This window comes from Equus caballus, chromosome 1 (assembly GCF_041296265.1).
Source record: "Equus caballus isolate H_3958 breed thoroughbred chromosome 1, TB-T2T, whole genome shotgun sequence".
In the NCBI taxonomy this organism is placed as follows: Eukaryota; Metazoa; Chordata; class Mammalia; order Perissodactyla; family Equidae; genus Equus; species Equus caballus.
Window position 1 is genome coordinate 19,403,143 of NC_091684.1, and position 14,661 is coordinate 19,417,803.

The window sequence follows — 14,661 nt, forward strand, 5'->3', positions numbered from 1 at the left end:
ATGCTGATAATAGGACAGTACTCTGACAAACAGAGATCACAACCAAGAGAGATATACAGACAGACTGACTTGACAGATGTCAAAACCATTAGTGACAGCATCCACTTCCTCTCTGGAAGTACTGACCAAGTATTTGATTTTCGAGGCCCTGTAAGAGATAAACAGTCTTGGGGCCGGCCCTGAGGCATAGTGGTTAAGTTCATGCACTCCGCTTCGGCAGGCCCAGGTTCGCAGCTTCAGATCATGGATGCGGACCTAGTACCGCTCCCCAAGCCACGTTGTGGTGGCATCCCACATAAAAGAGAGGAAGACTGGCACAGGTGTTAGCTCAAGGACAATCTTCCTCAAGCAAAAAGAGGAACATTGCCAACAGATGTTAGCTCAGGGCCAATCTTCCCCATACACAAAAAAGAAAGAAACAGTCTTAAGGCTAATTGAAACTCAACCTTGACACAGATTAGCCCATTAAAAACTGATCTGTCCCCTCACAGAAATACAAAAAGAGAGGACCGAAAAGAATAATCTGTGCAGATGACAATATGTCAGGCATGAAGGCCCAAGTCTTCTCTGTTTATGACCTTTGTCATATGGGACATGAAGAAAATATGTGACTCACAAAGAATGGGGGGAAAGGGAGGTAGCCACTGAGATAAGAGTCATGATAAAGGCTGTGGCATCCCTGAGGAGGTCAGGCGGCCCAAGAGGCCTGGACACAGGGCAGGAAAGCACCCCCACCTTCCACAGGGATGAGCTCCTTGGGGACCCACACAGTCTGCCTGGGCTTCCTGCTTTGAATACTAGCTTCACTGGGTGGGAGGAAAGTGTAAAAGTGAATACAACAGGGTTCCCAACGTCCAGTCCATGGACCGGCAGATGCGGGAAAGAGGGCCCGGAATGATCCTCTCCCTCTCTGGGCCTTTTTCCCTGTGGTGAGCTCTGCCAAGGTGTGTCCAAACCTGTCAATCACGTGGGGGCTCAGACCAGTAGTGGGGACCTACTCCGTGTTCGTGATGTGCTGAGAACGTGACTTCACCAAGGGTTGGCAATTCCCAGTTAGGCACCACAGTGTCCATTTGTACTACTGGAGTAAGTTAATTGGCAGGGAAATCCACACACTTATTTAACCCAAAGAATTCAACAAAGAAGCTTTGCAAATAGGGAATGGGAGAAAGGAAGAAATGACAAAAGAAGATGGGCGGTCCCACTTGCCATCCCACCCTGAGCAGGAATTTGGAGAGCGGGGTAAATGTGCTGGTCCACTCACACAGAATGACCCAGCGCTGGATGTGATCCATGGGCCTCATACATCGGGAGGGCATAAAGGGATGTCCGGAGTTGTTTTGTCTTTGTTCTTTTGAACTCACAGCCTCTCCCTCATAAGATGCGATTGCATTGTAATAGTGAAACTTTAGAAACAGTCTGTTTGCACTGGGGCAATGACTAAGCATACTGGTGGCTACTCGCTGCTAGAAGGGACAACCACCAGAAGTTTTACAAAGAGTCTTCACTGGCTTACCTAGGAAAGTGTTTCTACTATAAGAGATGTAAAATAAACAAAAGAATTGCATACACAATATGAGAGCACCTATGATTTTTAAAACATATCTTTTAAAAGACTAAAAAGAGGGATGTCAAAAACTTAACTGTCCCTTTGAGAGGTATTTTTACTCTTTTCTCATCCTGCTTCTCTATGTAATCAGGAGTGGGGAACAAATGAAACATTTTAACAGAATGCCTTCTAATCTGAAGTTGCAAGGCCGAGATTTATAAAGCAAATACATCCCCTCTACTGTACTTTGTTGTGTAAATCCAATTTCTCCATACATAACAAGAATCGAAAAATAGAGGACCAAGGAAATGAAGCAACATCTATATTTGTTTCAATGACTAACAAGCAAAAACAAAACTGGGGCTGTGATGCCATGCTTTTTAGAAATCAGACACATAATAAGCCACAGATTTATAGGATGTGGTCTAATAAACCTAAGAACAGTTTCATTTCCTCTCACCAAAATGGTTAACTCCCTGTCTGCGTGACTAGCTTTTGCAAAGATAGCAGAAGTCTCTTTTTTCCCTTAAATGTATAATCTGAGAGGTTAGTAGAGCGAGTACCAGCAATAATGTGCTCCCTCCTGAATACACACACACGTATCCCTAAAAATGAAATAAAAATAGGCTCAACACCAACAAAAAGGTAGGTCAGCCTACACATCAGGAAGGACCATCCTGCTGGTCCCCAGCCACTGACCAGGAAAAGTGTGCGGGGGCCCTGAAGAGGAAGGGAGCCAGAATAAGGGAAGGATCCAGACAAAGAACTTTTTCAAAGTTTGTTTGCAAGCATTTCTGCGAAAATGGTATTGACTAAGCAATTACAGGAAAAATACTTTCTCTCTTATCTGAAGGCGTTTATGCCATGGGTCACACCCTATTATTGTCACTATTAAACATGTTAATAGCCCCAATGTAATGACTTTGTATGGCTAGCTTTAAAATGTACAGGAATAGCTAACTAGAAAGGAGTGACTCACGCCCGCCCAGGTGGGTATTGACTCTCTTAGTCATGTTTACTCAACTGGTCCACCAACCTTGATTCCTTCGAGGAGAGAGCTAATAAAGGGTTAGAATCAGGCTGAACTGCAAGGCAAGAGAGAGAAGGGACAATGAAAGTTAACTATGGATGGGGCAGGAAGGATCCAGAATGTGGTACTGGTAAAGCAAAACCTGGACTTTGGATGTCCTGAATCACAAGTTTCTTCCCAGCTCCTGAGAAGGCTGGACCCCCCTGCCCCATTCTCCTGTAGCAACTGGAAGATGGTTGGGGTGGAAGGCTCTGAACCGTCGGCTCCCACCATGGTCTTTCATTAACAGCAGTTTTATAGCTCTGCCCCTTTGCTGTGTGATCTTAAGCAAGTTGCTTAACCTCTCAGTGGCTCATCTGCAAGATGGGAATAATCACATCACCTCCCCCTTAGGGTTGTCCTCAGGTTTTGAAGAGTTAATATAAGCAAATCACTTACAGAGGTGCCTGGACCACCGGAAGCACTGTGTTAAAAGTCACTTTGTTCAGTATTCAAGAGATCCGCATAGGTGCCCAGTGAAGCGGGCTGGGCAGGTATTCCACTACTGTCCCCTTTTTACAGACACAGGGATCGCATCACAGGGGGTGAAGCACCCTGCCAACGGAGGTGAGAGAATGTTGCACTCAAATCTTGTTCTACTCCCATTCCGTGCCGTTTCCACGACACTCCAGAGCCACCACTAGCACACGCGGGCTGTGGATCGGGATCTCCATACACCGCCACGATTCCTGAAGGAGTACATACTATGAAGGATACACAACTAATTTCTGCAGAAACCTGGATGGAAAGCACACTGCACAACTGAGCTACCCCAACAGCGGCCAGCCCATCACACGGACACGCTATTGGTGTGCAACTCCCCAAGAACCCTGCTGGGCGCTTGTGCCAGACCGAGCACACCAGCTCCTCTGGCCAAACCCCCAGTTTCTGTGCTTCAACTCATTGGATGCTCAAACAGCCCATGTGTGATACCCCTTCACTGACGGGGAAACAAGGGCACAGAGCAGCTGGGTAACTCGCCCAAGTTCACACAGCCCGTGAGTGGTGTCTGTGTGTCTGGGCTATTCACAATGTGGGGATTTGAACTCAATCCTGGCAGCAGGGCGTATTGGCACTTCCCTAGGAGATGTTTCCCTGTCCTGAGGGCAAAGCTGAGAAACGAGCGTCCTCAATGGCGCCGGGGATCTGATCGGCGCCTGCAGTCTCGAGTTATAAGGAAGAAACCCAGTCTTTCTGTTTCATTTTCCTCATACTCAAAATGGGTGCCTGGTTCTCCTTTATCTACCTCATAACTCCGACCAAAGATTAATGAGTTACCATTTGCCAGCCCTGGTGGAGGAATAGCTGTGCTCGGTGCAGCCTTACCGTCCACAGTCACAACAACTAGCCACACTTATGGAAAGCCGGCCCAGGGAGGGGCTGGGGCCCAGAACGGCGCCTCCCCACTCCCGGCCCACATAAAGGACACGGGCCTTACTCACACGCCGGCGCCAGGCCGTCCGGGTACAGGCCGCAGCATCACACAGGGAGCAGGGGGATGCGCCCAAGACCCCAGAAACATCCTCAGTTTTATTCACATCTGGCCAAAGGGGACGGTTAGACAGCAAGATTTCCCCAAGACACCAACACACGAAGTTAACACCCAGATTTCAGACCCGTCCTAGCGGACAGCAGCATCCTGGGCGTTACATCAAGGGAAAAGAAAACACAAAACTGCATGAGGTACAATTCCAACTCTGTGAAACATTTTTAAAGTTTGGACACATGAATGACAAGAAAGAAATGCATCCAGACATTAAGAGATTACGCATCGGTAAAAAGAATGCGGGTGTTCACATTTTCTTCTATGTGTTTACGTGTCGCCAGTTCTCTTACAGGCATGTTTACTACTTCTTAAATTAGAACAAGCTTTTAAAGATGATTTAGTCCACCCTTTCTCTCTCCAAAGGCAAGGCACAGGGACACCTGTTACATATTAACTCCCGGTCTCTGTCCCTATGGCCCTAACACAGAGCACAGCGTCCAGCACCGAGTAGGAATACAATACATGTTTTTAAAAGACACAGGCTTTACTAATAGGCTCTTAAATATTCACTTTCCTTAAAAAAAAAAAAAAAAAGCTAGCATTAGTACTAAACCATTTGCTGCTTAAATCTAAAGAGTTACTTTAAAATTTTTTATGTGCATTGACTTTTGCCTCTCTGAAGATGAAAGCATGTTCTAGATGTTCTTTATTCTCTGGGACTACTAATTTGAAGAGAACTGTCACTCCCAAGCACGGAGCAGCGTGGGGTATTGACATCGCATTGAATTATTTAAAAGAAATTAACAATGCTTCCTGTCCTTGGAGAGCAGTATCTGTGAGCAAAGCCATTCACGGCCGCCTCGGGAAGGTGTCACTGCCGAGGACTGAGCATTTCTCCGCACCCTGAATTCTAAGAGAAAATCTATAAGTTCTAAAGAACCAGTAACAAAGGCAGAGTGGAGGTGATAACTTCTCTTCCACTGGGAGCTGGGAAGAGCCAGGAAATTATTTCCTGCGAGTCAAGTTTAATGGGAAAAGGTGTTGTTCATCATTCTCACGGAAGCGACGTGTGACGCTGAACCCAGTGGCTTTTACTGGGAGCCAGGCGCCTCGGGTTCACGGGAGCCACCACCCTCCACCCACTCCTCGTAAACTGGCATTTTCATGGCTGTGATAAACCTATCAGCGGTGCCCCCAGACATCATGGCACCCGAGAGGACAGTGACCAGACGGGAACTCGGGGACCACGGCGGATGGGCCCCGACCTAGTGCGAGGCAACCTTTGGATGGGTGGTTTCATGTGAGGGCTAGCTCATCTCATACCGTCATTCTGCTCCAGACCTACCTCCAAACACCAGGGCTCCCCAACCTTTTGTAAGGAGTGGCTCCTTTTCATGTCCCTGAAGACTTGAGTGCTGACAGTGAAGTCTGAGGGGGGGTAGAAGTGCTGACAGTCATGTCCCTGAGTGCAGCAAGGGAGGGGGCACTGCTGCCAGGAAGAAAGGGGAACAGAGTGAGGCTCGGAGGGAGGCAGACGCGCTCACCAAGGCATTCACGGCCCCCAGCCTGACTTTCTACCCTAACCCACACTTCTCTACCAACCAGCTCCAGGCGAGGAGGATTGTGGTTCCCAAGATGAAGCCAGACCTCTTCCGCCTCCCTGCTGCCCAGCGTGGGGTCCCCTCTAGCAACATCTTAAACGCCACCTCCTCCATGCAGCCTCTCGGCTGCATCCTTCCCACTATCCCCACCTCTCCCATCACCCACCCAGTGGACACGGCCACTCCTTTCTCGAGGCCCTCAGGAGCCAGTTGGCTAGCACTCTCTCTCAACTTACCTTACTGAACCTCTCTTAGTTTACACCATGTGATATGGCTGATATTTCTGCCCTACAAAAATGCAGTTACATACGGCTCCACCCAATCCTGGACCTCAGTGGAGATCTGTCTTAACACCTTTCCCTCCACCAGACTACAATCTGTTTGAGAGAAGCAACTACACTCCCATCTCCGACCCCTTGAAAGATCTGGCAGCACACCCGCTGTGTGCTCAAGAAGCTTGTGCTGTTCTGAGTTTCACCTCAGCTGGAGCCCTGTCATGAGAGCTGCTTTGGCTCAGTGACCTCCGACTCTGCTGGGGGCTCTATGCAGGAATGTGTGTGTTCATCGCTACTCCTCACAACCACCCTGTGAGGTAGGTGTTGCCATGCCCGTTCTACAGAGGAGGAAACTGACTCAGAGACGTTAAGGAGCATGCCCAAGGTCACACAGCTAGTAAATGGCAGCGGGGGAATCTGGATCAGGTCTCAGTCAACTCGTGGTGCTGCTGTGTAGACTCGCTGGTCTGTCTATCCAGGTGTTGACTACTGCTCTATAAATGGGGTAGAGAATTTAGGGGGGTAAAGAGCAACCTGGGGTCCGAGATGGGCTATTTCACAACTAAGAAGTATTATTCTAATTGTCTTTAAAAAAAGAAAATGTCTACGCTCTTTATGTTCATCGTAAAGGATGTATGTCTTCTCTACTCTAGTTTTTTAACATTTTAGATGAAGGAAAATCACATGAACAAATTTTTCACCTTTCTTAATGCCAAATAACAGAATTCAGGATTAAGAGTATGAGATAGAGCACAATACCCAATACTTATGTTCTGAGAGTCACTAAAAAGCAGAAGGAGCCTAGTGGGTACTGGAGACTGGGAGATAGGAAATTGATGGAAATAAAGGACAAATCTACAAATCAGCAGCCACGTTTCCAGAATAATTTACCTGGTTACAGTATTACCTGGTCCTCCCATGGGGGGGTCATCCTGGTGGACTAAACCCATCCAAAGGCCACGGGAACTCTCAAAATGAGCAGCAGCCACATCGCCTGCGAACTGGTGCTACCCCAGGGCCTTGGGTGGCCACACTGTCCTTGGACTTTGAAAGCCACCACAGCCAGAAGCCCCGAGGTCTGCTGCCCAGGAAGGGCAGCCCAAGCCCCAGAGGCAGCACTGGTTGCCCACCCCCAGGGGTCTCCCTGTGGGAAGCAGAGCGTCCCACCCCGCATCTCTCCACAGCACTCCTTTGTAAACAGAACGTGAGTCACTAGGCAAGCATGAGTCCACTTGCGAGATCGGCCCAGCTTTACAACGAAGGTGATCCGATTCTGCTTGTCACAGCCGTGACTCACCTTACTGCCTCCCACCAAAGGTGACAAAGTTTAACGCTCCAAATTGTTCCCGGAAGGAATCCAGCAATACGGGGGGTTTAACTCCTTGTCTGCTTACTTTGTTTTCTAACACGACGCTGAGAGCCAAGAGACAAGGACCCCAAGGGCAAGGGCCCCAGAGGAGTTTGGAAAAGAAATGTATCTACGGTTACCACAGACCACAGCATCTGTATTATCTTCCCACGGCCATTCCCCAGGGCCTGGACTCCCACAGGCACTTGGGGCTTATGAGGAAATGTTACACTTACCTACACAAACAGCCCCCCCACCCACCACCACCAATATGAGATCTCGATGCTCTTCCATTCCTGGGAACCTCAGAGCCAAGCTTGCAGGTCATGGCTCCCAATCCTGTAGGAGCTCCCAGCTTTGAAATTTGTGAGATTAACCTCATTGCCATCTTTTCTTATGGGCTTACCCAGCTTTCTCTTTATTCTAATACCCTTAATTATTCATTTCCAATCCTTTTGCATAATATGAAGTCTTGTAAGCCACTTCAAATTCGGGGGAGTATAAGAGGTCTTAGAAATAAATTCAAATGTATATACAAATACAAAATCCTTTTGTACCAGGAAAGAACTACAGATGACTCTCCCCTAAGAAGTACAAAACGCTTCAAGGGACCCTAAAGATTAGGATGCAGATGTCTGCCAAGGTTTCTGCTCAGCATCCACTCACGCTTTTTCTGGTAACAGTACCCTGACCTACTGAGGAGGCACCACCTTGACGCTCAAGCCATGTAGTTTACATGGAGTGGACCCACCTTCAGCTCCAGGGATGGGCAAGGGTACTCAGTCCAAATGTACTGAGCACATTACATCCCCCTACCACAGCCACTGGTTCAGGATTGTGGGGGAAGTTTAAGATCACTCTAGACTTGAACCTGACTCCATGCAATGAAGCCAACCTGGAGGAAAGCTGAGCCAAGAGCTGGAGGGAAAAGGTGTCCTGGTACGTGAGCCCCTGGATCCAGCTATGCCTGAGGCATGCACGCTACCTATCAACTTTTCAGTTATGGGTTAACACATTCATTTTGCACAGACCAGTCTAGTCACCTTAGTCAGACTGACCTGAATAATCATCCATCCACAAATCAAACGGTAATGTGGAAAAAACTGGAGACGTTCCAGGAAAAGTAAATAAAGGCCTCGTGAGTTTCATGCTCCTGGCATGACGAGGGGGCTGTTACAAGGCAGTATATTGGAGTAGGCATCTGGTACTTTTTGAAATAAGAATGAATGTGGCTTGTGGCCAGTCTCTGGGAAAGGGAGAACCTGAGCAATCACACATCAGCTGGAACTGCCACTGGGCCCTCCTGCCCTTCTAGTGCCTCCGCAGCCACCAGCTGCACCGACCGACTAAGACGGGGTCTCCAGAAAGCAGGGGCCATGAATACTTCACAGAGCCAAAACCCACCTCCCAGCTGTTTCCAGAAGCATCGCCTATTTGGGATGGGATTTCAAGAGGCGCGTTTCTTCTGGGGAAGGTGATGTTGTCAAGAGAGAAGGCAGGCAGATCGGGTGGTGGCTTTCATTTTCACTGGGAACTCGGCACCTGATGACACGGTGTGTTGACCAGTCCTGGACGTGGCCACATGGACCAAGAATCAAGATGTGCCACTGAAAAAGTTGTAGCAATATTTGCGTATGCCGCTATTTTGTTTCTTTATGAGCTTCCAGCCCCCTTCCACAGGTGGCTGGGCAATATTCAAACGTTAATGCAACAGAATGCAGCCCAGTGAGCTAGAAAGTACAAATTGCTCTGCCAGGAGAAATAAACAAAAAAGAAAAGAGTATAGAAGAAGGAGCTGAAAAGCATTAAAAAACAAAAACCCTACAAATACTACAGCCTCTAGAGATAAAGATTTTGCACGAAATAATGTTATTCAGACTGAATTTAGCCAGCAGCTGCTGGCTACTGTGGGTATTCTGAACCTCCCTCTTATCCAGGAAGAAAAAGGCAAAGATTTTAAATTTTCTCTCAGAAAAGTTTGGTTTGATTGTTAATTTTATGTGTCAACTTGACTGGGTCATGGGATGCCCAGATATTCAGCCGAACGTTATTCTGAGTGCTTCTGTGTTTTTGGAGGAGTCCAACATTTAAACTGACAGACTGAGTAAATCAGAATGCCCTCCCTAATGTGGGTGGGCCTCATATAATCAGTTGAAGGCTTGAATAGAACAAAAGCCTGATCTCTCCCCCCAGACAAGGGGGAATTCCTCCTGTCTGGCTGCCTTTGAGCTGGGACATTGACTTTTTTCCCCTGCTCTCAGACTCAAACTGAACATCAGCTCTTCCTGGGTCTCAAGCCTGCCAGCCTTTGGACTAGAACTACACCATCTGCTCTCTTGGTTCTAAGGCCTTCGGACTTGGACTGGAACTATACCGTTAAGATCTCCTGGGTCTCCAGCTTGCCAACTGCAGATCTTGGGACTTGTCAGTCTCCATAACTGTGTGAGCCAATTCCTTATATTAAATCTCATATATTATACATGCACGCAAGCACACAAACAAGCACGCGCACACACCCTATTCCTTCTGTTTCTCTGGAGAACCCTAACACATTTGGGTAGTGTTTTCTGCCCCAAAGCAAGTGGGAAAGGATTATCTGTAGGTGTCTAAAAGAAATCACAATTGCAAAACGGAATGGGTCTTAGCAATCATGTAATGAAATTCATTCTTTACGATTTTTTTACATCCCTAAGTCTAGATGTAAAAGGACCTACCCAGGAGTACACCGTTAGAAAAGAACAAACTAAAACCCAGATTTTACAGCTAGGAGCTCAGGGTTCTATGCATAATATGGAAGAATTTTATTTTGAAAATGCAGCATTTTTGGAGGAATAAGAAATCCATTTGAGAGAAGGACACTGACAAGAGTCATTCCACTAAAGAAGCAAACTAGTAAAATGACAAATCTTTTTTAACTGGTAAGAGTGTAAAATCCTCATATTTCTTTACCATTTACTCACTTATACATACACATGTGTTTACAAACAACGACACCAAAAAGCAAATAAGCAACAGCAACCATCCAACCATCCATCCAACCAACCAACCAACCAACCAAGGCCCATGCACATATATAACCGTGGAGAAAGAATCCATGTCTTTATAGGTCATGTTCATCTAGCTTTAAGCTCCAACAACTGTCACCTCTGAAGGTTACTCTGACGGGAACTAATTACATTTGAAAAATGTTGTCAAACAACACGAATGCAAAGAAACTGTCAGGGCTCCAGACAAGCTACCACTTTTGTCATTAAAGGTGAGCCCAGTTCTTCCCCAAACTAGGACACCATCACTGACGGGGCAAATGTATGCAACATTATTTTTCAAAACTGTGAGCATATGCAAGTGACAAGGAGTGAGAGACTGTGCATGTGTATGTGCACATGCGTGCACGCCTGCATGCATGCAGGGGTAGGTGAGCATGATCAAATATGGAGACGACGGCCTAGGCAGGGATGACAAGGGCCCAGCTCATGTTCCACCACTCCCTCTTCAACATCACTCAGCTACCCTGCTCAGAGCTGGCAATGAGGTGAAACGTAATCACCATCCCTACACTCTAGGGATGTAGAAATGAAGTCTGCCTTGGCCCTCAAGGACCTCATGTTAGTGAGAAAGAGACCAAGATCCAAACGGAAGGCAAAGAGAATGAACACAAAAGGAGCCAATGTGAACTCCATCCTTACACCTGCCTTTCACAAAGCACAGTTCACCTCTTCCCAACCTCAGCAGAGAGAGAGATGCGGGGCTTCAGGGTCTCTGCCACCTCCTACTAACCAGCCATGTGCCCTGTATCTCTGGGGCTCAGTTTGTCGTGTGATGTGAGGGTGCTGGCTACGGGATGACTTCTAAGGGCCCTGCCCACCTCCAACACTCTGCAGTTCCGCAGGGCAGCTGAACGCAGGGGAGGGGCGTCCGTTAGGTCCTCAAATCACTCTAAGGAGAGGTCTAATGCGCCTCAATTTCTAGACATGGTAATGACTCAACACTTGGATACATTTACTGAAGAAAGTTACAAGAAGAAAAGGCAACACGTGCACAGTAAAGCTTCCTTTTATCAGATAACACCTCTACATGGCAAGGAAAACTATCTCAGGGATAAGGAAATTTGCAGCATCATTTCAAAAGGTGTTTATTGGTTAAAATAAAATTTTGCCAACTTGTTTTCTGGGCGGGAAACTACTTCTCAATATCAAATACTGAGAAGGAAATCAAACATACTTTTTTTCATTATGGCATCAAACCACCAAGAAAAAGTAGGTACAAAATAGGTTTTTAAGGAGTATGGGATAAACAAAAACAGAGAGTATTTGGGTCATTTTGAATAAAGGAGATGTTTTTACTTTTTAACTGAAATCAACATTAAATTTGCTCTATAAGGCAAGGTCAAGGTTTTACTGTGACGAAAGGTAATAACATGAAGTGGTTAATCTTAACGTTGGGACATTAGCCAAAGCAGGTAAAAAACCAGACATGGCTGGAAGAGTAAACGCAGTCCTTTCTAAGGCCAACCTAATTCCTTGGATACCCACACACTAGGAGAGCACCAGTGCATCTCCATCTTTTTCTTCCGATAGTGACGAGGTTCCATGTGACCTCAGCAGGTGGACAGCAAAGCTTCTCCCTGCAACCTCCATGGCCATTATCTGCACGTGAAACTGTGAGTCTCTGTCCTTAACAGGGTGATCTCTTCAGACAAGCGAAATGTCAGCGAGCCCATTAAAAGCCATCCTCATCAATGACTTGGAGAGAATAAAAGTTGATTCCCATGTACAGGCATACAATAGAAGCCCATCTACCTCCCCTAGCAATGAGTGATATGGAAGAACTGGAGACAGAAGCTCAGTTCCAAGAACCACAGGCTGCAGAGAGCTTTGTGAATCCAGCTAATGGAGTCATCGTAATACTGTTTCTAACGAGATTCTTGCTAAAGGGAGGTTCCTTCTCCCAGGCAAGCCTTTAGGGGAGGAATGTGAGTCTGTGCCACGCCACCCAGGATCACAAACAGCACTGTGCAGAATCAAGGGGCCAACAGGGAAGAGAGTCTGGTTGGGCCTTGTGATGCTGACTAGCCTATCCTCTCTTTAAAAACCAACATGTCCCCTACAAAAAGACAATGAGCAGCCTCCAATGGGATTGGGGGTTGCAAAGACAACACGGGCTGCCGTGTCTGGGGATCTGGTTATGGCTCAGGAAATTCAGAGAGCTGTGCTCTGAAAAAGAAAGCAGTGTTGATAAACAGCATCCTCCTCCTCTATCAATGGAGACCACATGTTTTAAAATGCAAATAACAGGTTTCTAGAACAACCCTGGAATCTCTCCTGGAAATGTTTTCATCATTCACATCTTGTTAGCCACAGGAGCCCCAATTACATGTCTTCTTTTCTCATTTCTACTAACCAATTATTAGCATTAGATAATAACATACTATTTCTGCTAATATGTTTCCTGACAACATCAACTCCAGAGGGTCTTCGTGGCGCAGTAACTGAATAACTGTGCAAATGAGGGCTAATTGATGAGAAAAAGTTATTTAAACCTTCTCGGGAGTTTATGAAAACAAACCGTTTTGGTTGAAATGCACTATACTAATTGCATAAAAACTTATTAAATTGAAATAATTTGAAAAAAGTTTATTATGAAAAGAGGAACCACATTGGAAGGATTAAAAAAATGATAATAAGGATAGAAATATTCAAAAATACTGGATTCCCCCCACAGGCAGGATTGATCTGGACACCATCACATTCAGAATGGAAAGGTACACAAGAACATCAGGAAGGGCTCACCAACTCCACTCACTAACATCCCTGGTTCCAAAATGATACTCGCCCCCAATTTGTCATCCCCGGAAATGATCATACTGTTGCCAATGGGATCACTTGAGCAGCCACCACTGTCGTCACTGGGCACATGCCTGGGGCAACCATAATGGGTCCTGCCTGGACTATGTTGATGTGGCAGAAAGCAGGGTTTCTTTACTCAGGGCAGACCCAGCTGGGTCAGCGGCTTTGTAATTAATTCTCTTAATACTACGGTATTTGGGGTTTCTCAACTTGAAAGGGGGTATAAGGGGCCTGGAATAAATTATCCCCTGTGCCACCCAAGCCTTTGGCTATCTCCTTCTACCCCAAACATTTATATCTTTGTTACTAAAAATCAGGTTAAAGAGACCCTCGAGAGAAAACAAACCTAAAATTGTGTGTGGGTGTGTGCCTGTGCGCCCATGTGTGTGTACGGAAGACATTAGAGACAGAACACACATAACCTGAGAAGTCAACCCCACCTTGTGCCCACTTCTTCCCGCCACTAAATGGATGGGCCCACCACTCAAAGCACAGAGCCCGGAATAATAATTCCCATCTTCTCATTTTGATGGCTTGATGAGAACACCCAGTTTTCAGGGATCTCTTAAAGATTGTTAAGGGTTCCCTGGTTCTTAAGGTGAAAATCATCTTCAGATGTCTCACATTTGCAGCCAATAAGCAAAAAATTCAGGTTTCCCTTGAAAAGTTTCTCCTTAAAGTACTTAAGGAACTTAAATGCCAAAAACAGTCCTGGAGGGTAGTGATCCGGACAATTACAAAGCAGCTGATGCAGCCAGGCTGGGTCGACCCTGAGCAGAGAAGCCCGGCCTTCAGCCTCATCAACCACACTGGAGGCAGGAACCAACCTGGGCAAAGTGGATGTTCCTATCTCCAGAATGTAAACATCCCGGGGCCTCTTAATATTTACAACAGGTGAAACCAACAACCAAAACAGTAACAAACAAGCAAACGAACACAAAACAAAAAGACGCCCCAGATTGGAATAACCTCCTCTGATCACAATCTTTTGGATGTCATTTGAGTGATTCCCACCTGAGGAGAAAACAAAGACGAGGGAGACGGCGCCTATCAGGGACCGGTTTGAGTCCCAGGAGATAATGTCTTAATCCTTAACCCACCTACAGAAAGAGTTACTAGCAACAGTTACTACTTTTTATAGATTAAAAGCCTCCAGTGCTTCCACAACACCATGGACTCTGAAGTCATCTTTATCCAATGGTTGGTTCAAGGTCTGTCGAGGTTCATGCTTGTTCAGATGGGCAGACCACTCATAGCCTTGCAAATCTTTGCCCCACAACAGTCACTGCCAAAAGAGAACTTAACTGCCAATAAAACAAAGGGATAATTTTGAAAGTTAAAACAAATGGACCAGCTGAATATTTTTAAAATTCTGAATTTACTATTAGCTGATGAATGGATCAGTAAAATGTGGTCTATCCATACAATGGAACATTATTTGGCTATAAAAAAGAAATGAAATACTAATATACACCACAACATGAACG

The 14,661-nt window shown here is 46.2% G+C and overlaps 1 protein-coding gene across 50 annotated transcripts in view; it reads right to left on the reverse strand.

The window, feature by feature from the left end:
• The window catches only part of TCF7L2 (transcription factor 7 like 2), a 193,227-nt gene that overhangs the window by 66,856 nt on the left and 111,710 nt on the right, over positions 1 to 14,661 (reverse strand). For 17 of the 50 annotated variants that reach the window (XM_070220154.1, XM_070220121.1, XM_070220131.1 and 14 more), the window contains one exon: positions 5,450 to 5,593. The exons of the other annotated variants lie outside the window; for them this stretch is intronic. In XM_070220154.1, the coding sequence (XP_070076255.1) occupies positions 5,450 to 5,593 (144 nt within the window). The remainder of the gene's footprint in view (positions 1 to 5,449; positions 5,594 to 14,661) is intronic. 50 annotated transcript variants of the gene reach the window in all.